General features: G+C 42.4%; 1 protein-coding gene and 1 non-coding gene across 2 annotated transcripts in view; both read left to right on the plus strand.

Annotated features, from left to right (window-relative positions):
- Positions 1 to 8,703: 8,703 nt before the first annotated feature.
- Positions 8,704 to 24,387, plus strand: part of LOC139317753 (uncharacterized) — a 41,589-nt gene continuing 25,905 nt past the window's right edge. Inside the window, exons 1-2 of the mRNA XM_070944821.1 lie at positions 8,704 to 8,911; positions 9,055 to 9,206. Of these exons, the coding sequence (XP_070800922.1) occupies positions 8,704 to 8,911; positions 9,055 to 9,206 (360 nt within the window). The remainder of the gene's footprint in view (positions 8,912 to 9,054; positions 9,207 to 24,387) is intronic.
- Positions 14,945 to 15,051, plus strand: LOC139317767 (U6 spliceosomal RNA). The gene has a single exon (XR_011600470.1). It is a non-coding gene; the product is annotated as a U6 spliceosomal RNA (small nuclear RNA).

A 24,387-nucleotide genomic window follows, 5' to 3' on the forward strand; every position in this document is an offset into this window, starting at 1 on the left:
TTCTGCCTTATTCATCTCCAAAATAATTATGAATTGTTCAAGATCGTTATCTACCTTAGTTAATCTATTCTCCATCTCTTCTACTTTCTTATCTGTTTGCTCTGTCTTTTCTTCCACCTTCTGGATCTGTTGTTCATTTTTAGTAATTATTTGCCGGATATTGTCTATTTTGTCTTCCATTTTTTGTTCCATCTTTTGCATCCTATCTGCCATATCCTCATGATTCTTAGCCATAGCTCCTTGTAGTGATTCCTGTAATGATTGAATCATATTTTTCATCTCTGACTGAAAGGCTTTTAATTTTTCATTCTGCAACATGGTGTCTATAGAGTGCTGACTCACTGGGCTCAATGCTGCTGCTGATGTCGCTGCTGATGGTGCAGATGATGGGGTTTTCCTCCCTGTTTTACTTGAATCTATGTTACTTGTCATTTTAATAGTTGGAATAGTCAAATATTTTAGGTAGTTATTATTTAACAAAAACAACCAATCAGTAACCCAACAATCAGTAATATTGTAAGTCAAACACAATGGTACTCCACTATATCCAGCTTATAAAATATACCTGGTATAGTCCAACAATTTCCTTTCTTATTCCCAGTTCTTATTTTCAAGCCTCAAGTCACTTCCTACTTTTAGGTGCCATATTTCACAAGTCCAAAATATCCATAATCCAAGTTCTCTTCAACAAGTGTTGTTTTCTTTCTTCTTTTTTTCTTTTTAATAAAAAGAATCAGTGCCAAGCTTGCATCCTGCCTCTTGGAAGTACACCCCAAAAGGACAGTGCCAGAACAACTAAAGCAGGGAAGGAAGACCCCCTCCCCAGATAGAAAAAGAAACCATGAGGCAGGAAAAAATTCAAACACAATACAAATAATTAAATCACAACAGTTTAAATCCTTTTGAAACTAAAACACAAGGTCGTTGCCAGAGCTCACACCCCAGGCAAGCTCAAGTGTAAACACTTGAGATAAGCCTAACTACAAATAATGCAATTAGTGCTAGAATGTAGCAAAGGAGCAAACACAGTACCTGTTGCTTGTTAAACCTATTACCAGAACAAATAGACACAGGAACTAGCCAGATTTCTCAACTGTGCTTCTTTTCAGGAACAGAGATTAACCTTTTTCCTTCCAAACAAAGCTGAATAGGGAAAATTATCCCATCAATAAACACAGGATTAAACATCACCAAGCACAGAATTAAACTTCACCAAAAACCAGTTTTAGATCAACACTCAGAAAGGGTATATAAACTCACGTTTGAATGTCAACCTTTCTGGTTAGCCAAAAAGCCTTGCTGAATGTCACTCATCTTGGTTCCTTGTCATTAAAAGCTTCTTTCTGGCAGCTCTGCTTCGTTATTCAATTATTTCTTCAAAGTGCTGATTGTTGCATTCCGGCTGGAAGAACTCCAACAGTGGAGTATTTCCTCCCAACAGCAGTGTAAAAAGCTTAATACAACCCTTCCCCTTTAAGAAAGTCAAGCCCCAGCAAAGTACCAGCAAAAGTTGGGGGGGAACTCAGGAGAAGCTCAGGCGACAGTAAGTCTAGGTGTACTGCCAAGAATGTAATAAGGGTTAATGGAGAGGCAGTTTTTGTAAGCAGGGCAATAAAGATTAGGCTAGAAACAACACCAGACTATTTCCTTCCTGCCTTCCTTACAGGGTTAGCTTTGTAAAGTGGAAAAAACCAAAAGATTTCTTCCAACAACTGGTTCTCCAAACTGCTTAGAAAGTGAACAACAGGTTCTAGCAAATAGATGCGAACCGGTAGAATCCCACCTGTGCGAAGCATGTCCAATAGTCAGAGTTATAATACAGGGATGTGTTTGGAGGAATGTATACATTTACCAATATTAATTCAAACTCCTCATATCTAAATTTCACAACTAGAAAGTACAAGAACTTCTCTTCATTATATAGTTTCTCCCCCTGCCATTGCAATTCGTGCTTAATATGTGTCGGAACTCCTCACCCTGCGAGATTCTCCCCTCTCGCAGGTTTGGCCCTCCACATTACCGAGGGCCTATCTCGATGACGGACTTTGGAGTCCGGAGAGATGGCATGGAGCAAGGAAGAATTTGTGGGGTTTTCTAGGGAAATTTTTTAAGATTTTAAGCAGTTCTGGGAGGGGGGTTTGTAATAATCTTTTTAGAGAAACTGGGAAGATGACTATGGTGGATGGGGGGGGAAATCCACCAGGGTCAGAGCCGAGCCCAGCACAGGGTAATGATTCGGGGGGTGCTGGACAAGGGATTGGGAAAGGGATGGGGGACGATACCTATGAGGGTTGTACCATCAGCACGGTAGACGGGAGGGGCAGATATGGCGGGAGCAGAGGACCATATCATGTGTTGGGGGCTCGCACTTGCTGTCTGAGAGCAATTGCTTGCCCCAGTCCCCAAGGCTCCGCTCGGATACAAGGTGGCTTAGATACTCAGGATCTGGGCCTTCGGCTGATGCTATACAATGCCAGGTCCGTGGTAAAAAAGGCCCCCCTCATTCACAATCTTATACAAGAGGGAGGAGCGGACCTGGCGGGTATTACGGAGACCTGGCTGAGCCCGGAGGGCGGCGTCCCTTTGGTTGAAATGTGACCACCAGGTTTCAGAGCATTCCATCAGCCGAGGGCCCAGGGGAGGGGAGGGGGGGTGGCGGTTATTATTAAGGAGGATCTGGATCCGAGGGAGACCTCTGTGCCTCAGATAGCCGGATGTGAGTCCCTCCTTGTGAGGTGGGGTTGTGGGGTTCAGATGGGCTTGTTGCTTACGTATCTGGCTCCCTGCCACGTGGCAACAGCCCTACCTGAGCTACTCGATGTGATAGCCACGGTGGCAGTAGATACACCCAGGCTTTTAGTCATGGGTGATTTCAACTTGCCATCCGTTGGTGAAACGTCTGAGGTGGCTCGGGCGTTCATGGCTTCCATGACGGCCATGGACCTGACCCCGTTAGTTCATGGCCCTACTCACAGGGGAGGTCACACTCTGGACTTGATTTTTGTCTCTGGCCAGTGGTTGAGTGGTCTTGTTATAGGGGATATAGACATGGAACCCTTGTCATGGACTGACCACTCACTCCTTCGCCTGGATCTTCGAACCGCTGCCCCCCACCGCAGGGAGGCGGACCCAATTAGATGGATCCGCCCCAGGCGCCTGATGGATCCTGATAGGTTCCAGATGGAGCTTGGGCCATTTTCTGATGATCTAGCACATGACTCGGCCGAGGAGCTGGTAGCCGCCTGGGACCGGGCGGCTGGTGGGGCCTTGGACCAAGTCGTGCCTTTGCGGCCTCTGACCCGGTGCCGATCCCGGGCAGCTCCTTGGTTTACTGAGGAGCTGAGGGAAATGAAGCACCAGAAAAGATGCCTGGAGAGCGGTTGGAGGGCCAGTCTCACTGAATCTGATCGAACACTGGTAAGGTTGCATATTAAGGCCTACTTAGTGGCGATAAAGACGGCAAAGTTTAATTACTTTTCTGCCTCTATTGCATCATCAGGGAATTGTCCGGCCGCCCTGTTTAGGGTGACCCGCTCCCTGCTCCATCCGGGAGTGCGGGAGGATCCCTTGGAAGGCAGGGCAGAGGATTTCGGACAATACCTGTATGACAAAATCGCTCAGATCCGGGGGGATTTGGACTCTGACTGGGTAGATCAGGGCAGGGTGACGAGGAATAGTCTTGAGAATGTTACCTGGGAGGAGTTTGACGCTGTGACTCCCGATGATGTGGACAGGATTTTGGGGAGACTTAGTGCGGCCACATGTTTACCGGACCTGTGTCCCTCCTGGTTGGTACTGGCTTCCCGGGAGGTTACACGAGGCTGGCTCCAGGGTGTTATCAACGCTTCGTTGAGTGAGGGTCACTTCCCCGCTGCCCTGAAAGAGGCGGTGGTGAGGCCTCTCCTCAAGAAGCCGTCCCTGGATCCGGCAATATTGGCCAACTATCGTCCAGTCTCCAACCTTCGCTTCATGGCGAAGGTTGTTGAGAGTGTGGTCGCACGACAGTTTCCACAATTCCTGGAGGAAACATCTTATCTAGATCCATTCCAGTTGGGTTTCAGGTCTGGGCACAGCACGGAAACGGCATTGGTCGTGTTGGTAGATGATCTCTGGAGGGCTCGGGACAGGGGTTGCTCCTCTGTTCTGGTCCTGTTAGATCTCTCAGCGGCTTTTGATACCATCTACCATGGTATCATGCTGCACCGGCTGGAAGAGTTGGGGGTGGGAGGCACCGTGTTGCGGTGGTTCTCCTCCTTTCTCTCCGACCGGTCGCAGTTTGTGTTGGCAGGGGGGCAGAGGTCGACCTCGAGGCCTCTCATCTGTGGAGTGCCTCAGGGATCGGTCCTCTCGCCCCTTCTGTTCAACATTTATGTGAAGCCGCTGGGCGAGATCATCCGTGGCTTCGGGGTGAGATACCATCAGTACGCTGATGACACCCAGCTGTACATCTCCACCCCAGGCCACCCCAACGATGCCCTTGAAGTGATGTCCCAGTGCCTGGAGGCTGTGCGGATCTGGATGGGGAGGAACAGGCTCAAGCTCAACCCTTCCAAGACTGAGTGGCTGTGGCTCCCGGCATCCCGATATAGTCAGTTGACTCCATCACTGACTATTGGGGGTGAGTCTTTGGCCCCCACAGAGAGGGCTCGCAATCTGGGAGTCCTCCTGGATATGCAGCTGTCCTTGGAAGAACATCTGACGACTGTAACCAGGGGGACCTTTTGTCAGGTTCACCTGATTCGCCAGTTGCGGCCCTTTCTTGATCGGGATTCCCTGTGCACAGTCACTCACGCCCTCGTCACCTCTTGCCTTGACTACTGCAACGCTCTCTACATGGGGCTCCCCTTGAAGAGCACCCGGAGGCTCCAACTGGTCCAGAACGCAGCAGCGCGGGTAGTGACGGGAGCAGCATGGTGCTCCCATGTAACACCGCTCCTGCGCGAGCTGCACTGGCTCCCGGTGGTCTTCCGGGTGCACTTCAAGGTGTTGGTCATCACCTTTAAAGTGCTCCATGGCATAGGGCCTAGCTATCTTCGAGACCGCCTGCTGCTACCGACGACCTCCCATCGACCCGTGCGCTCCCACAGAGAGGGCCTCCTCAGGGTGCCATCAGCCAAACAATGTAGGCTGGTGACCCCCAGGGGGAGGGCCTTCTCTGTGGGGGCACCTACCCTCTGGAATCAGTTGCCCCCAGAGATAAGGAGAATCCAAGACCTCAGTGCCTTCCGCCGTGCCCTTAAAACCCACTTTTTCCAGCAAGCCGGGCTGGCTTAAGAAGAAATTTTTAAATGTTTTAATTGGTTTGTGATTTTTAATTTTTGGGCCAAATTTATATATATTTTAATTGTTTTTTAATATTTGTATTTCATGTTCTTAATTCTGGCTGTACACCGCCCTGAGTCCTCAGGGAGAAGGGCGGTATATAAATTGGAAATAAATAAATAAATAAATAAATAAATATACATAGTCCACCAGAGGGTTGTTTTTTGGGCAGGGGAAGCCCATCCCTGAAAGCCCAGAAGTTGTACTAATTCATCCTCTTCAGTTAAAAGGACAACTCGGGAGTAAGGCTAGAAGATGATTGGCCACTCCCATAAGGCTTAAAAGAGCAGCAACAAGCCATTGTGTTCTTTGTAGAAAAGCAATGTTGATTCCCGTGGTTCTTGTCAGCAGCTCTTGAACTTTGTGGGGGTTTTGCCAAGAAAAGCCTTTGGCAGACTGCCAAAGAAATGAAAGGTTGGTGATAAGGCCGACGGACTGGTTATTAAGAATTTTGTTTTGGACTGTTTTAATAAAATAAATTTGTTGAGGACTGAATTGTGTTTGGTAATCACTACTTGGGCCTTGGTCACAACAGGAGTATGCGGTCTGGCCAATGCCCCAGGTTCCCTGCGACCCGTCTAAAGTCCCATACAAAGTCTTTTATGGGGTGATTACCTTGCTTCATCACCTTTATTGTGGCTTCATTTTCATTGATTCGGTCTGGGTCTTCAAATCTGGCCCGGAGCAGCACAACAAACCTATTGGCATCATTTAGTTCCGCAGCGCCCTCATTGTGCAGCTGGGCTATCCATTCAGAAGCCTCCCCTTCATTCATCCTGTCAGAAATCGCCGATACCAAGTCCCAATCTGATTCGTATTGGTCTCCATGCTGATCCACATGAGCCCAGACCCTGCTGAGGAAGTAAGCCAGTTTGGCAGGCATCCTGTCAACTTGCAAAGCTTTCAAGTTGCCATGAGCAGGAGGGAGGGAGAACTGATAGACCTGATTTATTTTCATAACTGAAGTTGCATTCCATAGATGCTTTCTTACCACAATCAGTAGGAGGGTGTTGGGTTTCACAGCCAGCCAAAGTGGTTAATTGGAGAATGTGATTTATGACATGGCCAGGGAGGAGGGGAGAGACAGGGTCATAGGGGAACGTAAATCTATGTGGGATTAGTTCTAACTGCATCTGAATATTGCCGAAATGGTGCTCCTAATAAATGACTGTATTTCTTTTGAAGTTTGGCTCATGGCTCATGAATTAATTAGGGCATCTTTTGGAAACTACATCAAATGTTGCTCTGAAGCAGGGTGGCATTGGCCTCGCAGGTGGATTGGGCCCGGTGACGGGCGGTTGAGCTGGAACCTTTGGCAGAGCTGCTGCTGGTTGCTGGATGGCAGCCTGCTGAGGGAGAGAGGCTGGTGGCTGAGCTGCTTGTTGGGCTGCAGAGGGGGGGGAACTCCAGCCGGCTGCTGGATTAGCCCCACCTGCGGTGCTGGGATCGTTGGGCCATATTGGGGCCATGGGGATCCCTGGAAAATTGGAGCAGATGATGCTGGATACCACTGGAACTGGACCCACCCCTGGCCGGGATAGAATCCCCAGCCTGGTGGGATACATTCAGCAGGAGGTAGCACAAAGGCAGGCTGGCGAGGTGGCCCCGCAAGGGGGGTTTTGCATTTCCCATGCCAGCTGCGTCTAATGTCTCCCAGCTGCGGGATGGCCATGCTGCGCGGAGTTGCTCCTTGTTTCATCCCTGGCTGGGTAGAGAGGTGCCTGCACTCCACTGACTCCTCTGCCAGGTCCTGGATCGGGGAAGGTGAACGTGGGTTGCACTAAGCTCCATCTCACTTGAGGAGGTTGGGAGGGGGTTGTGTAATTTCCCACTTCCATCTGTTCAAACCGCTCAGGGAGCCCGGTTAATGATTGGCTTCGCTATGGGGGCAACAGGTTCCAGTCCCGGGAATCTCCAGATCCCAAAGCTGTCCCCCTCCTCCACTCTGGCTCATGGGGTGACTTCATTGGGCTGGGAGTGGCACGATATCCAGGCGGTCTCTCCTCTGGTTCCCTTTCTGGAGTTGGATCAGACTGGCAACTTTTCCAGGAATCCGACTCCTTGGGCCGAGCACCTACCCTTCAGGCCTCCTCTGCAGCCTCAATGGATCGCACCATTTCTTCAGAAGGAGAATACAGGGTATCGATAAATCCTTGAGTATCCATCCCCACGGCCCCCTCTGTGATCTCTTCTTTCTCCTCCATTTTCACTGAGTCTTCGCACCACTCGAGGTTTAGGTAGATGCTGGGGCTCAGCACCCTTGACAGCCCCCTTTCAGGGTGCCGTTATGCTTTAAGGGGATTCGGGTTAATGTCAGCATTCCAGACCCCCCCCCCCCTTCAAGTAAAAACTCTGAAGCAAGCCGTTTTCAAAGTTCTATTTACTAGAAGAGGTAAACTGACACATCTGGGAAAACCCGAATCTGAGAGGTCCGGGTTTTCCCTCAGTAAATCAAAACCCCCCAAACCATCCCCTCACTCCTCAGTTGATCACATGCTCCAATTACTATCCGTCCTATCTCGAGACAGCACTCCGACCACTCCTTCTCCAGATGCAGGATCGGCCTGATCTTGACCGACAGGAAGAATTATTTATTTATTAATTCAATTTATATGCTGCCTTTCTCCAGAGACTCAGGGCGGCATAATAGAATGCTATTATATATAAAGACAACGACTGTACTAAATCCCCCCTCCTACTTTCCCACACATGAGAAGGTGGCAGCATGGAAGCTTCCAGCCTAATACGGCTGAAACTGGTCATCCGCTGCCAAGACCAGGGGGTATGGTGGGATAACCTCGGGGACGGGTGATTTTGAGAGCCAACTGCAGGCTCCTCGTATGCTCACCGCCTCCAGGAGCCATTTCACACAGTGGAGAGAGAGACACATATCAGAAGATGAATGGAGCTACTCCACTGCGCTGGGGAGCCAGACCTTGGATGTATTGAGGGAGATGTTTGGGCCAGCAGGGTTTCAGGCGCCAGGGGCTAAGGGTGGTTGGAGGAGGGCCACAGAACCCCAACCGGCTAGCGGTACTCACCCCCAGGGGAGGGACCCGCTTGTTTTACGGCAGCTGGAACGGACCCAGGATATGAAGTATTAAGGAACAGGCCAGCGGCCCGCAGACCATCAGCAGACACTGCCCCATTCAGCGGTTCCCTTATGATGAACAAGGACCACCCATGTCTCTGGGGCAGGAAAACCAGACCCCGCTCCATTCCTGGCCAGTAGCAAGCCCCGGGTAGGGGCCCTTAGGATGTTGGGACCCACCAGCCATGAAACCACCCTTTGATGGTAGTCCCGATAGGGTGGCCTTATTCCTGGGACAGGTAATTGATCACCTAGACAAGTATGGTCATTTATATACATCCCAATGGGCCATGGTGATGGCAGTGGCCACCGTTATGGACAGCGAGGCGGATGAATGGGTAGCTGACTTGTATAGTGACCATGCTGGGGAGCTAGGGGATATTGGCTTGTTTCTTTCTACATTGCAAGAGCAGTTCGAGGACAGCACACGAGTGCAACAGGTGGAGGGGGAGCTTTTGGCAGCCCGGCAATGTGGTAGGCCGGTGGTCCAGTATATACGTGAGTTTCAGTGATTGTCAGGGAAGGTGAGGGGTTGGCCAGAGAGATTTCTGGTACACCAGTTCAAAGCCAGCCTCGACCACGCGTTACGGCAGGCATGCGTGACCTGTGGTCTGCCACCCCTCTTGTTGGCTTGGATCCAGGTGGCCACCAAGATAGACGTCGAGCTCAGGAGGGACAACTGACCAAGAGTGGAGTGGCCTGTGAGGGGACAGAAGTCACCAGAACGACATGTAAGGACAAGCATGATGCCACAACTGTTAGCCTCATCCCCATTGACGACCTCACTCACCAAGTCTGGACCTGCACGGACCCCGATGACCTATTTCCAATGTGGAAAACTGAGCCATAGAGCAATAGACTGCTCTGAGGCAGGCCCTAAGGCTGACACTGGAACACCGGGACCCAAACAGGGTACAGCAAGGAAGAGCATCAGGAAAAAACCGGAGAAGTCATGAGGGGTGCAACAGGCGAGTTATCCTACCCCTGGTGGAACTGGCAACAGCCCAACTGAAGGAGAGACGACCAGCGGAAGTGACAATGAGGGGGGGGGGCTTTCTCATTCCAGTAGTTTTGACAGCGGGACGGCAGCGGGAGTGCAAAGCATTTGTGGATTCAGGCTGCACCTGGTGCCTTATGAGTGCTGCCATGGTGGCTAAATTAGGGGTAAGGATACGGCGATTATCGCACCCAATACATTTCCAACAGATGGATGGGTCCTTGTTAGGGGGTCAATTTTTCAAAATTTCCCAAGCCAATTTCAATAAACTTAGAGAGAGCTTGAGAAGGATTCCATGGATGACAATCCTCAAGGGGAAAACAACTCAAGAAGCTTGGGAAATTTTGAAAAGTGAGATTATAAAAGCCCAGTCTAGCACAATACCAATGAAAAAGAAAAGTAACAGCTCTGAAAAGAAACCTGCATGGCTGCATAAAGAACTCTCTGACAAATTGAAAAACAAAAAGGACAAGTATAAAAAGTGGAAAGAGGGGCAAATAACTAAGGCAGAATATCAGCAAATAGCCTGAGCCTGTAAAGATGAAGTGAGGTAAGCTAAGGCTCACAATGAACAAAGGCTTGCGACTTATTATGGAATTCTAGGAACTGACACGGAAGTCCGGGATCAAACAGAAAAGGTTTATTGCGCAAGGTTCAGTTGTTGCAGGAAAAGAAACGGGACCAGGCCAAGCTCTTCAATGCAGGAAAGAGTTTATTGTGCACGGTTCAAACAGCCCAAAGGCAAACAAAAGTTTGAACCCCGAGGGGTCCTTTGTGACAAGTATTTATACAATCCAACTACATATGCATATCAGGGAGCATTACATTTAACACGTAGGAACTAACTTCCATCAGTTTGCAAGGATCAAAGAGGAGAGGAAATAATAAACACCCACTAACACATTCATGTTCTCTGGTCAGTGTCTCAAGACAAAACATAAGAAGATAAGGGACAGGAAGACGCCTCAAGGGTAATAAAGGAAGCAGCATTTGTTATCTGGGGATATACATGACATTTGGGGTGCAATAAACAGTGAATAACAGGATGCATTTGTTTTGGGTCAATTTACCCTTTTACAGATAAGTACCTTCGTCAAATACCTTTGTCAATCCAGCAACCTTTTATCGGCACAGAAGAGGAAAGTCAGCCTTGGCTAAAGTTTTGGGCCTTTAATATTTGAAGTTTGGCAAATATCAGAATTTGGTCTGCCTCATTTCCCCCCTTTGTGACTCCTCTGATTTATCCAGAAGAGTCACACATTCAGGTTCCTCTCCTGGCTGGAGCCGTTCATATTCCCACATAGCCATCACCTGAGCAGTTGTCTTTCGCTCCACCAGCAAGGATAGACTTTTGGAAATGGTTTTAACAAAAATAGGCAGGACACAGGGGAGAAAAATACATCCTGCGGCTATTAAGCCAACAAGGCCAACGATGGCTTGAAGACTGGGTAATTTCGGCCACCATCCCGAAAACATGTTTTCCAAATTAAGACCCCTCCAAGTTTGGATGGGTACATGAGCTATTTTAACTATTTTATCCGTAATTTCCTTAATAACCTTCCCACTTTCATCGATTTCTATGCAGCAATTAGTCAAATTAAACTTTCCACATACCCCTCCTTCTTTGGCTAATAGGTAGTCCAAGGCTAATCTATTCTGCATAACATATGTCCTTGATTTAACACTTTCCCTGGCTAATTGAGTAAGGCCCTTCACGGTTTCATTGGTGATTATTTCAACCACCGCTTGCAGACGAATTAAACGGTTCAGAATGTACACGGGGGTCCGATAGCCATACATGCCATCTTCCGCCCATGTAGCTGTTCCATAAACTTCTATAATTCGTTCTGCAGGCCATTCTTCGTCTCCCCAACTGTGTTGGTTACCTCCTATCCTAACCTTTCATATTGCAGATGTATCCACATGTCTTTTCTGTCGTTGATTACCTACATCATCATATACTGGCACACCTAAAATCTGTCGAGTTTTAAGGGGGAGCAAAAAGAATCCTGGCCTAATTATTCCCAGGACTCAAGCTCCACACCAATTCTTAGGTAGATACCCATATGCCATCTTATCACAAATCCAGTACAATCCATCAGAAGCAAGCCATACAAGGGTTTGATTATCTGGATCCCTTAAGAAGGCTAATCCGTTTATCTCAAAAAGAGCCATTTCATCAATACCCTCTGTGACATTACTTCCTGACCACCATATCTTGCTTTCCCACTTTCCTGTGCATATGAGGTTTCCTACCTGTTTACAGCCAGTCTGAGTCCTCCTTTGGAAGCATACATTCCCTACCAAACTGGTGGTAAGTGTCCAATCCCCATCTTTTCCCTGATTATATGAAAGGTTACCCTTCTGTTCCATTTCTAGTACTTTGGAATAGTTCAATTCTTGGGCTTCCCATGGCCATTTTTCTCCCATGTTAGTTTCTCCACATACAAAACAATTTGATACATTCAGAGTGTGGGCTATGTCTTCTGCCAATTTGACAAAGGTATTTGTTACATGGCTAGGAATTTCAGGTACATTTAGCTTTTCCATTTCCAGATAATATGACCAGAACAATCCTTTCATATCCTGTGCTGTCCTAGTAATTTTGGTAACATACCATCTAAGGGTTACAAGGGGATCTCTGCCCTTAGCATATTTTCCTAATCCATACTCCTCCCTCCATATTCTTGTAGGGGTGCAGGTAATCTTTATAGGATTGCATTCATTCCGTTGACAGTTACTACTAACTGCCCCATTTTCCAATCTGCATTTCTGTGTACCTCCAGGCTGATCTCCAGACCACATAACTGCACAAGACCAATATGGGCAATAACTATACGTGTCTCGATCACTGCATTCTCCCTGATTCCGACACATGTATTTCTTTTCTAACATATAACTCCTTTCCCAATCTAAGGTTCCACACGTAGTTTTCCACACATCACAATTGCGATTAATAGCTAAACAAGCGTCAAACATTAGTTCTACTTGACTGCCTAACTTTCTAAATCCTGTTTTGTTCAAAAGTTCCTCCCTCCCACATGCGGTTGTATATATTGCCATTTCATAAGTAGTTATCTGTTTGGCCTCTGCCGGGTTATAACATTGTACCTTGTTATTCAACTTACACATGTGGTATATGGTGGCATTTACTTGACACGTTGAAGGAGTGTATTCCTGACAACCCTCAGGTTTTTGAGTATGATAGACCAAAGTATTGGAGACCTGCACTCCCTGCAATGTTGTGTGGATGCATGGGCTACAGTCTTCCTGACTTGTTGACTGCAGCGTTGGAATTTCTAAGTTACCTTGTATTCCTATTACCCACACATTTATCCATAACCACCCAACTCCAACAATTACCATCCTTAACATCCTCACAGTCCCTTTGGTTCCTAAACCGGTTTTCCCTCAATACAGTTTCAATAGTGGGGCTGGTTTTAAGAGTATAATAGGACTCCTCAGTATCTATTACCAGATAATGTACTAACACTTCCTCTATAATTTTCACGTCACACTCTACCTTACAGCTTATACATAAAACACAATCAATACAGTGAGTGCAACAACAACACTCACACCCACAACTACAAAACCAGCACATTTAAAGAAAATTCTCTTTTCTGTTCCTTTGCACCAAAAGGCAGCGTCCAGTGTGACCGAAGCAGGGACCTCTTTTATCTGTAAGAGATTCACACTACACAGCCAGTTGGGAAATGTAGGGACAATTAGGGATCGGAACGACTGAGAAATCAAATGTTCTTGGTTGTCCACAAAACCATTGCTTATATCTGTAAAACACAATAATCAATAAAGCTAATACCACAATTACCCAAAGTGCCCACCCCCACTTTTCCTCCCACATGGATCCGCAACAATCTTCAGTCTCTTGTCAGAATCTGGGTCCTGGAACAATTCAAGAAGGCAGGTGTTCCATCCTCTTTTTAGCTTGCAGCGGGTTACATCGGCAGATATACATCAAAGTAACCTATATATAAAATACAAAAGCTTTCTTTAAGCACGTTTAAATGTCAGTTTTGTTGGATGTTGTTTGTTCGCAGACACTTTCCAGCCGGTGTCAGCTGCTGCCTTGACTCGTGTCTGATGGATCCATAATTTTGATTCTGTAATCGTAATAGCAAGTGAAGAAGTCATAATAACAATAAAAGGTCCTTTCCATCTTCCTTCTAGTGGCTCTTTCTTCCAGTGTTTGACCCACACTTGGTCCCCAGGTTTAAATGAGTGACATTAGGTTACTAATCTAGGGGGTACTTGTTCCATCACATGTCGTTGGAGTCTCTCAACTTGCTTATTAAGTTCTTGTACCATCTCCATATTCCAAACCCCCCTTTATGACCTAAATCAGGCCACCTAGCATACATATTTACCTTATTTTACCATATTTACATATTTACACATCCAATGTTTCTCCCTTGTTTCTCCCTTGGCCCTTTCCAAAGCCCGTATCAATGCCCATAATTCAGCCACCTGTGCGCTATGTCCACCCCCCAGGGGACCACTTTCCACCACTTTTTCATCATCCACAATAGCATATCCGGATACTCGCCTCCCATCTATAACATAACTTGACCCATCCGTATACCAATTAAGCTGCGCATTTGGCAATGGAATATCCATTAAATCTGGTCGGGTGGAATAAACCTTCTCCAATACTTGTAAACAATCATGCTCAGAAACAGACTCTGTAGGCAACAAAGTTGCCGGATTTAACCGGTTAGACACTACCAGACGCACCTGTGGATTCTCAATCATAATTGCCTGATATTTTGCCAACCTTTGCCCACTAATCCACAAATGTCCCTTAGTATCCAACACAGACTGAACCGCATGAGGGGAGTGCACGATTATAGGACAAGAAAAAGTAAGGTTATTACAATCCTGAATTAATTCTGCAATTGCAGCCAACACCTTCAAACAGTGGGACCAGCCTTTGGCCACTCCATCCAATTGTTTTGACAAATAGGCTACAGGTTGTTGCCAACTTCCCAAAGGCTGAGTGAGTACCCCCAAAGCAATGTTTCTACTAGTGTCTACGTACAGATTAAAAGGCTTCCGCAAATTCGGTAAAGCCAGAGCTGGAGCCTGAGTCAATGCAAGTTTTATGTCTTTAAAAGCCTTTCTCTGTTCCTCCCCGCCCCCCCCCCCACTCAAGGGGTTCCACATTGGCTCCTTTGGTGGCTACATACAAAGGTGCTGCCATCAAAGCAAAGTTAGGGATCCAACTATGGCAAAAGCTAGCTAATCCTAAAAAGCTTCTCAGTTGTCTTTTTGTTCAGGGTTCTGCCAGCATTAGGACCGCCCTTTTCCGCACTCTGGTCCTAAAGCTCGACAACCCTTATATCGTATCCCAAATATCTAACTTCCCTTTTCACCAATTGAGCTTTCTTCCTTGATACCCAATAACCACACTCTAATAACAAATCTAGCATTATCGTGCATTCATCTTAGTATTATCCCAACATAAATCCTCTGTTAGTCCTGTGATCAAAACATCATCAACATACTGCAGTATCGTGCTCGCTTTGGCAGCACATATACTAAAATTGGAACGATACAGAGAAGATTAGCATGGCCCCTGCGCAAGGATGACACGCAAATTCGTGAAGCGTTCCATATTTTTACACATATTAGATTATCAGACCAAAAATATTTGATAAATTCAAGATTAGGTACAAATTTTGTGGCATCAGCGCCAGAGAAGAAAAATGGACTAGTTATATATGTAAGAAAAGGACTATCAGCTAATTTAATTGAGGCAGTTGATCAAGGAAGATATATTGCAATTGAATTATTAACACAGACTGGAAAAATACTTTTAATTGGAATATATGCCCCTAATCAGCAACAAGACAAGTTTTATAAATTTTTACATACTAAAATAATACAATGGGACTATAAATCTTTTATTTTAATGGGAGACTGGAATGGAGTAATTGACACACAGAAAGACAAAAAGAGCTTATCAAAGACTTCAGCACATCCAAAACTACCTAAATCTTTTTTTGATATGATGGAAGATATAGAATTGAGAGATATCTGGAGAGAACGTAACCTGGAGGAAAAAGATTTTACTTTTTTTTCTGATAGACATCAATCCTTCTCCAGGATTGATTTTATACTAATCACAAATGATTTTATTTCCAGGGTGAAGAAGACAAAGATATGTCCAAGAACTTTAACTGATCATAGTCCGGTTTGGGTTAAATTTGAACAGGAGAGGGGGGGAAAGGAGGTCTTGGAGGTTAAATGAAAACTTATTTAGATATGAAGAAAATGTAAAGGAGCTTAAAAAACAAATGAAAGAATTCTTTGTTATTAATATGAACAAGGGTACTCCTATGGAAATGGTCTGGGATGCTAGCAAGGCTTATATGAGGGGTATCTTAATACATATGAACAATAAATATAGATTAAAACAACAAAAGAAGCATAAAGAGATAGAGGAAGAAATAAAAAAGAAAGAACAATTACTTATATCTAATCCAGGAGATAAGAAAGTAAAAGAAACAATAAATATACTAAGAGGGCAATTTAATATGTTAATGGCTGATCAGGTGGCAACTAGTTTACAATATGCTAAACATAATACATTTTGTAATTCCAATAAACCAGGTAGGTGGTTGGCCTACATGTTGAGGAAAAAACAGAAATCACGAGTCATTAGTAAGATAGAATATAGAGGTAAGGAAGTTTACCAACAGAATATGATTAAAAAGGCTTTTTTGGAATTTTATACAAAGTTATATGCTAGGGACTCAATACAAGGTATAGATATAGATAGATATCTAAAGGAAGGGAATATTTTGGAATTAACGTTGGAACAGAAGGAAGGATTGAATCAACCAATAACTTCTGAGGAGATTGTTGCGGCAATTAAGCAGTTAAAAACAGGGAAAGCTCCAGGAACGGATGGACTAACAGCTGTTTATTATAAGAACTTACAGCTTGAAATGGTAGAGCCGCTTAGAACTTTACTTTGTAAAATTCAATTAGGGGGAGGAGTTCCACTCTGTTGGAGAACAGCTTTTGTTTCATTGATTCCAAAGGAAGATCAAAACTGTATCAAACCTGAAAATTTTAGGCCAATTTCACTTTTGAACACTGATTATAAAGTTTTTGCTAAGATATGAGCGAATAGATTAATGCCAGTTATGCAACAAGTTATTCACAATGACCAATCAGGTTTTATAAAAGGGAGACAGATGAAATATAATGTTAGGTAAATTATAAACTTATTGGAATATTTGGAAAAAAATAACCAGGTCCCTGCAGCGTTCATATTCTTGGATGCAGAGAAAGCATTTGATCGATTGAACTGGCAATTCTTGTTTAAAATTGTTGCAATATTTTCAGGATCAGACTCAATAAGATTAGTGAGAGTTAGAGGTTTGAATATATTTTCTTTTATTTACAACAGGCATTCTATATTCACTGAATATTCTCAGATAGAAGCAAGGAAAAAGATGCAGACAGCTCCTTATATATACAATGGGAGGAGCTAGATGTGGGAGTGGTGAATTATGAATACATTAAGGAGTGAAGAATAAATTAACCCCTGATACCCCGTTCATATACTATTTACACATTGGAGAATAAGGCATTTACATCTGACAAATCCCCCTCTAAATGCCGATTCGTTATGCAACACCAATTACATTCAGATTCAGGACAATACAAAACATACAATTTAGAAGTTAAATATTTGTGCTGCTTAGAAGGTAAAGGCTTTGTCAATATGTCAGCTAATTGTTCTGAAGTATCACAATGCACTGCTTTAATAAATCCATCCTGAGATAATTGTCTCACATGTTTAAATTTTATATCTATGTGTCTGGACCTTTGTCCAATGGCGTCAGATCTAGATATTTCAATGGCTGCTTTGTTGTCTTCATGCATAACAAAAGGCAAAGCAGGTTTTTTCCAAACATCTGAAATTAAATCATTAAACCATACAAGGTTATTTGCAGCTTTGGATAAACAAACATATTCTGCTTCTGTCGTTGAAGTGGCCACTAGTTCTTGTTTACCAGTGTACCAGTAAACTGGACAGTCATTTAAGAGGAATATATAGCCAGATGTGCTTTTTCTACATGAGATGTCTCCAGCCCAGTCCGCATCTGCGTAACATGTAAGCTTTGGTTCTTTATTATCGTTAGGTTCTAACATTAAACAAAAGTCTAGTGTACTTTTCAGATATCTTAAAATTCTTTTAACAGCTTCCCAGTGATACATTGTTGGCTTGCTGACATGTCTGGATAATAAATTGAGTGGTAAAGCGATATCTGGTCTTGTCCAATTAGATATATAAAGAAGTGAACCTATGATTGATCTATAAAATGTGTTATCTTTGAATTCGGGAGAAGATTCATCAGTATTTCTTAGAAAGTCAGTTTGCATAGGAGTATCACAAGGTTTGGCATTATTTAGATTGCATTTATTTAAAAGTTCTATGATCTTATCTCTCTGAGTAAGTTTGAATCCTCTTTTAGTCTTATTAATTTGAACACCAAGATATTTGTTTACTTTGCCTAGAGATTTTAACGAGAAATGTTCATTTAGCTTAGTTACAAAAGTTTCTCTTCTCTCTTTATGTTTTCCTATGTATAAAATGTCATCCACATAAATCAATACAAATTCTATGTAATCATCACCCTTTTTTACAAAGAAACAGTTATCAGCAGTGGTAGCATTGAAGTCCATGGTTTTAAGTACTTTTACTAAACAATCATACCATTGTTTACCAGATTGTTTTAACCCGTATAAACTCTTGTTTAACAACCAAATCTCATTTTTGTTTGTGTATTGACTGTGAGGTGCTCTTACATATATTTCCTTATCTAGTTTTGCGTGTAGATACGCAGTCTGTATGTCATATTGGAATACATCAAGATTGAGTGCTGATGCTACCACTAGAGCTGTTTTGACACTCTCTGTTCTTACTGTGGGGGAATACGTGTCAGTATAGTCCTCCGGATATTTCTGTGCATAACCTTGTGCAACTAGTCTAGCTTTGTATAGGGTATTGCCTCCCTCTAAGTTCTTAATTTTATATATCCACCTGGTACCAATAATTGTTTTATCTTTAGGTGCAACTGCAGGTGTAAACACATTTAGTCCTTGTAAACTTTCCATCTCTTTTTTCATCGCTAATTCCCATTTTTCTTTTTCTTTACTAGGGAGTTTTAACACTTCCTCATATGTATTAGGTGTTGTTGGCTCACCATCCATATGCATTATATAATCCTTGTATTTATTTGGTATTTGATTTCTGGTGTTTCTAATAGTTCTTTTAGGTTTACTATCGTTATCATGCAAATATCTTGCTTCCTTTTTTGTTAGTGTATCTGTTTTTATTTTGTGTTGGCTATTTGTCCATGTTTTGGTTTTGTTTTTATATTTGTTGATATCTTGCTTTTCTATAGTCTCTTTCTCATGAGATTTTGTATCTTTGTTGTTATTTGGAAATATTTCATTAAGATGTATTTTAGACCAGTTGGCCTGTTCATGGAACACAGCTGTTCTGGAGACTATAAATTTGTTATTATTATCAATGAATCTGTATCCTTTAGTGCCTGTCTCGTAACCCATAAATCTGAGTCTTCTGGATACGTTTTCTCCCTTTCTTCTTAATTGCTTAGGTATGTGTACGTCTGCAGTGACTCCAAATATGTGCATGTGTGCTAATTTTGGTTTCCTATTATACATCACTTCATATGGTGTCTTATTTACAATGCTGGACCAGGTTCTATTCTGTGTGTAATTTGAATAATGTAAGGCTTCTGACCAGAATTGTTTGCTTAAGCCAGCATCTTCCAATGTGCATCTAATCATGGTTTGTAATGTTGAGTTCTTCCTCTCCGCAATCCCATTCTGGAACGCAGAAAATGGGCTAGATGTGTAATGTAACATTCCTTTGTCTTTTGACCATTGGGAGAATTCATTAGACATGAATTCACATCCCCTATCTGTCATAATTTGTTTTATTTTGATATTGTGTTGTGTTTCTATGCGTTTGTAAAATTCTTTAAATTTTTGAAAGGTTTCATCTTTGTGTTTTAATGTATAAACAAATCCATAGCGGCTATAATCGTCTACTATTGTCAAGAAGTAACGTTTTCTATAAGTGATTGATGGAGTTAATGGACCAACTAAGTCCATGTGTACTAAATCAAAAATTTTGTTGGTTGATCTAGTAGATTTTCTTGGTCTGGGACTAGTTTTTAGTTTTGTAGATTTACATACTGAGCATTCTAAATAGTTTTCACAATTTTTTATTTTAACACCTTCTGCGTGTTCAGTCATTTTTTGTACTACAGGAAAACTGGCATGTCCTAACTTCCTATGTAAGATGTGAGCACACTCATCATGAATTGGCTTACCTATTTTTGGTTTTTTTACATTGTGTGTATCTACGTGATCATGAGATATTTTACATTCATCATTGTCACTGTTGCTAATATTTTCATTATCTACTTCAATACAATCTTCCATATTTGAATCAATGTTATGCAACCATTTTTCCTTTGTTATCAGATAAGGTAGGCCTCCTTTAATCATCACAGTGCCTATATTTATTTTACTCTTCTCCAAAGTCGCTTTTCCTTTAGAAAAAACAATGTTAATGTCAGAATCTCTACTTAGTTTTATGGCACTTAGTATGTTATGAGGTATTTCAGGTATTAACAATACCCCCTCTATTTTTCCTAGACCAGGCAGGGTTACATTCCCTCTACCTAATACTTGAACCTTTTCTTGGTTAGCTACCTTTATTACAAATTTATCTTCTATAAATGAAGACAATATATTTTTGTTATTAGTGGTGTGATTAGTTGCTCCAGAATCAATAAGCCAATTATTGTTCTCATTTTGCTGTATGTTAGTGTTGTCTTGTTTATTTAATCCATTTAGTGAACCAGATTTTCTATCCTTTGAATTATCTCTGCCCCCTCTATTCTCTTTGTAATTTGGTGGGCTTCTATATCTATGTCTATCTATGGAAGACTGTCTATAATTGTATTTGTTTCTATATTCTGACCTATGTCTTTCTTTTGAAATCTTGGGGCAATCTCTCCTATTGTGTTCCCTGGATCCACAGTTATGACATTTAAATGTTTCATTATATTTTTCTTGGAAAGCTACTTTCCTATATGGTTTGTGTTCTATGTGATTGTTAGAACGATTCCTTCTTGAATTGTCTTCTGCTATTAATTTATTGGATAGACTTTCTATGGATAAGTATCCTAGATTGATTGTGTCTAAATGTGTTATATAATTGTCCCATGATGGATCAAGTGAGTTGATAATAACACTTTTCATTGTTTGGTCTGAAATCACCTCCCCCCTCAAATGCAGCTCAGCTCTTATTTTGTTTAAAGATATTAAGTGCTCACTTATGGAAACCCCTGGTTTTATCCTAGATGAAAAGAAATCCTTAGACATCCTTGTGGTGGTAGCTACACTGTTACTGTGAAATAAATTAAACATGCATTGAATAATTTCTGAAACAGTCAGATTTGGCTTAATGCTGTGATACATTGCAGGAGACACACTAGATATTAATAAGAAAAATGCTCTATGGTGTAAACAATCTATTTTTAGAGTCCAAGGTCTTTTTGGGGGACTAGTGATAAAAAATAGTAAGTTTTCCTTCATAAAGACAACCTGGAGCTGTTGATACCATTCTTGCAAATTAATGCCATCTACCCTTAGCTTTGGGAAGTCACTGGGTAAATTTCCGACATTATTAGGTCCATTACTTACAACCTGAGGCAGTCCGTGGTCTCGTAAATGCAGAAAGTTACAAAACGGTATGGGGATGCTCGCAACGAGCCTGCACGGTCTCCTCGCCAGTTCATGTCTTCCCGGGCCGTCTGCGTAGTCTTGCGCATGCGCGTTGTCCATTTCTTCCTTGAAGTCGTCGTGAAAGGTTCTCCTCACCGCGGTTCGCTCGTTCCGCTCCTCCTCAGATGAATCGGTCTCTGGTTCGACTTTGGGAGTCCTGACGACGGCGGCTGTTCTTCCTTTTCTTCTGAGGGCGTTGGTGCTTGCTTCGGTCTGTGGCGTGGGGCGGTATCGGCAGGGCTCTCTGGGTTCGGGCGTCGGCGCTCTCGTAGTCAGGATGGGAGCGGGCAGGTCTTGAGGCATTGGCTTGCTCGCTCGTTTCTTCGTTAGCTTTTTAGTAATTTTTAGTTTTGGCCCAAATGCAGCAAAAAGCGTTTTCATTGCTGATTTTATTTGGTAGTTTGTTGAATCACCTTCACTTTCTGATTCTGATTCTTCTGAGGAGTTTGAATCTTCTTTTTCATTTTCGTTGTCTGATAACGTTTTTCGCGCCAGAAATTTCGAATTGAGCTTTTTGATTGGCTCTGCTTCGCTCACCTTGGAGGCCGGTTGAAACCAAGATGGCTGCCATTCAAAATTTTGCGCTGGATCACCGTTTTTCTTCTTCACAATATTTTTTTCTGCAGTCATATCACTCACTGTTTTTGGGTCTTTAGACTTTTCATTAGTGATGTTTTTCTCTCTCGCTGCTCCGCTGTTCTTCAGCATATCTTGGAGGTTCGCGATGAGACTTTCATCATTCTTCTGGCTCTTTAATAGTTTTAATATTTCTGACCTGAGTTCGTTATTCTCTATTTCGATTTCCTCCTGGTCATCATTTTCATCTATAATTTCTTCGTCTTCAGTGGTGTATTCTTCGGATTCTCTCGAAATTGCGTTTGTGGATTCGTTGAATATTTCTTGTTCTGTTTCCATTTCTTTGCTGTATGCCCTGGTGTTGGGCCTATCTTTCTTAGACATTTTTAAGTTTTTATTGAGTCAATTAACCATCCTCTGCTACCAGCTTGATGCAATATTTTCAGGATCAGACTCAATAAGATTAGTGAGAGTTAGAGGTTTGAATATATTTTCTTTTATTTACAACAGGCATTCTATATTCACTGAATATTCTCAGATAGAAGCAAGGAAAAAGATGCAGACAGCTCCTTATATATACAATGGGAGGAGCTAGATGTGGGAGTGGTGAATTATGAATACATTAAGGAGTGAAGAATAAATTAACCCCTGATACCCCGTTCATATACTATTTACACATTGGAGAATAAGGCATTTACATCTGACAAAAATAATAGAAAAAATGCACTTTGGGGAGTATTTCATACATTCAATTAGAGCAATATATCAGGAACAAACAGCACAAATAATAATTAATGGAGGTTTAACAGATGTGTTTAAAATTGAGAAAGGTACTAGGCAGGGTTGTCCCTTGTCTCCATTGTTGTTTATTTTAACTTTAGAAGTTTTGTTGAATAAGTTATGTGATTCTGACAAAATAAAAGGAATTGTAATTAGACAGCAGGATTATAGACTAAGAGCGTTTGCAGATGACCTGGTTCTTACTTTATCTCAACCTATAGAAGCGGCTCCCTATATGCTGGACATAGTAGCTCAATATGGCAAAGTATCTGGATTTAAAGTAAATCTACACAAGACAAAGATGATAACTAAAAATATGACCATAACTCAAAGAGAAGATTTAGGAAGAATAACGGGGTTTGAAGTAGTTAAAAAGGTTAAGTATTTAGGAGTATATATTGCAGCCTCAAATATGAAATTGTTTAAAAATAATTATGAAATTCTTTGGCAAAAAGTACAGAAAGAAATGGAAAAATGGAAAAAGTTACAACTATCACTACTGGGAAGGATAGCAGCAATAAAAATGAATGTACTACCTAGGTTTTTATTTTTGTTCCAAATGATACCAGTGCTTAAAAAACATGGAAATTTGATGGAATGGCAGAAAGGGGTTAATACTTTTATCTGGGCTGGGAAGAAACCAAGAGTGAAACTGAAAATTATACAGGATGTACGTGAGAGAGGAGGTCTTAAAATGCCTAACTTAAGATTGTATTATGAAGCAGCAGCTTTATCACAAATTAGTGATTGGTTTAACTTAACTGAAGAAAGAATGTTAAATATAGAAGGTTATGATTTGTTATATGGATGGCATGCTTATTTGTTATATGAAAAAAAGTGGATAAAGTGTTTAAGGGTCATATACTCAGAAATGCATTGTTGAGGGTGTCACTGCGTTCTTTTATTTACCAGCTGAGCTTCATATTTTTGGACTAATAGACTTACTGTAGTTTGCCAAGTTCCTTATCAGTATTTTACTACGCATGTCTGCATTCTTTCACATTCCTTCACACACTCTTTCCTTTGTTCTCATGCCACGGGGGTGTCGACTGCTGGAAAGCAGCCGGCCCGAATTACTTTCAAAATGTAGCAATTAACTTTCTTAGTTAGTGAGGTGTTTTATTTTCTTTATAACAAATAAATGAGTTTTATTAGAAACTTTTCTTCGCGTTTCTTTTCAGAATATTGCAACAAGGAGGAAGCCTCGATCCATCCTCTAATTAAACCAGGGTGATTAGTCCCAGAGCCAAACATGGGATTAATCAATGCCCTGACAGAGGGTTTGGAAAAAGTACCAATATAAGCTGAACTATAAGATACCTATATGGGAAAATCCCAGACATGCAATAGAAAATATAAGTATAGAGCAAAAAATAGAGGTGACTTATAAAGAGCTTCTTCTTTTGGAAAGGGGTAAGTTGCAACTGAAACCTTTAGATGAATTAAAAGAAGAAGGGATAATTTATACTTGGTTTCAGTATGGTCAGCTTCAAGCTAGATGGAGGGAGGATCAAAAAATTGGGGTTATGCAAAATGAGGAAAATCTGGTGAAACAGATTAGAGATCAAAGTCAGATGCATATTAAAAGGTTGTATAATGCATTATTGGAAATAGACTCAGAAACGGAATTGGTTAAGGACTGTATGATAAAATGGGCACAAAACTTTCAGGAACCAGTGATGATGGAAACATGGGAAAAGATTTGGGTCAGAAATGTTAAATTTATGCAAGCACAAAATTTGAGAGAGAATTTTTATAA

Source organism: Pituophis catenifer, unplaced genomic scaffold (genome assembly GCF_029215685.1).
Source record: "Pituophis catenifer annectens isolate HBS135680 unplaced genomic scaffold, rPitCat1.0.hap2 SCAF_5, whole genome shotgun sequence".
Taxonomy (NCBI): domain Eukaryota; kingdom Metazoa; phylum Chordata; class Lepidosauria; order Squamata; family Colubridae; genus Pituophis; species Pituophis catenifer.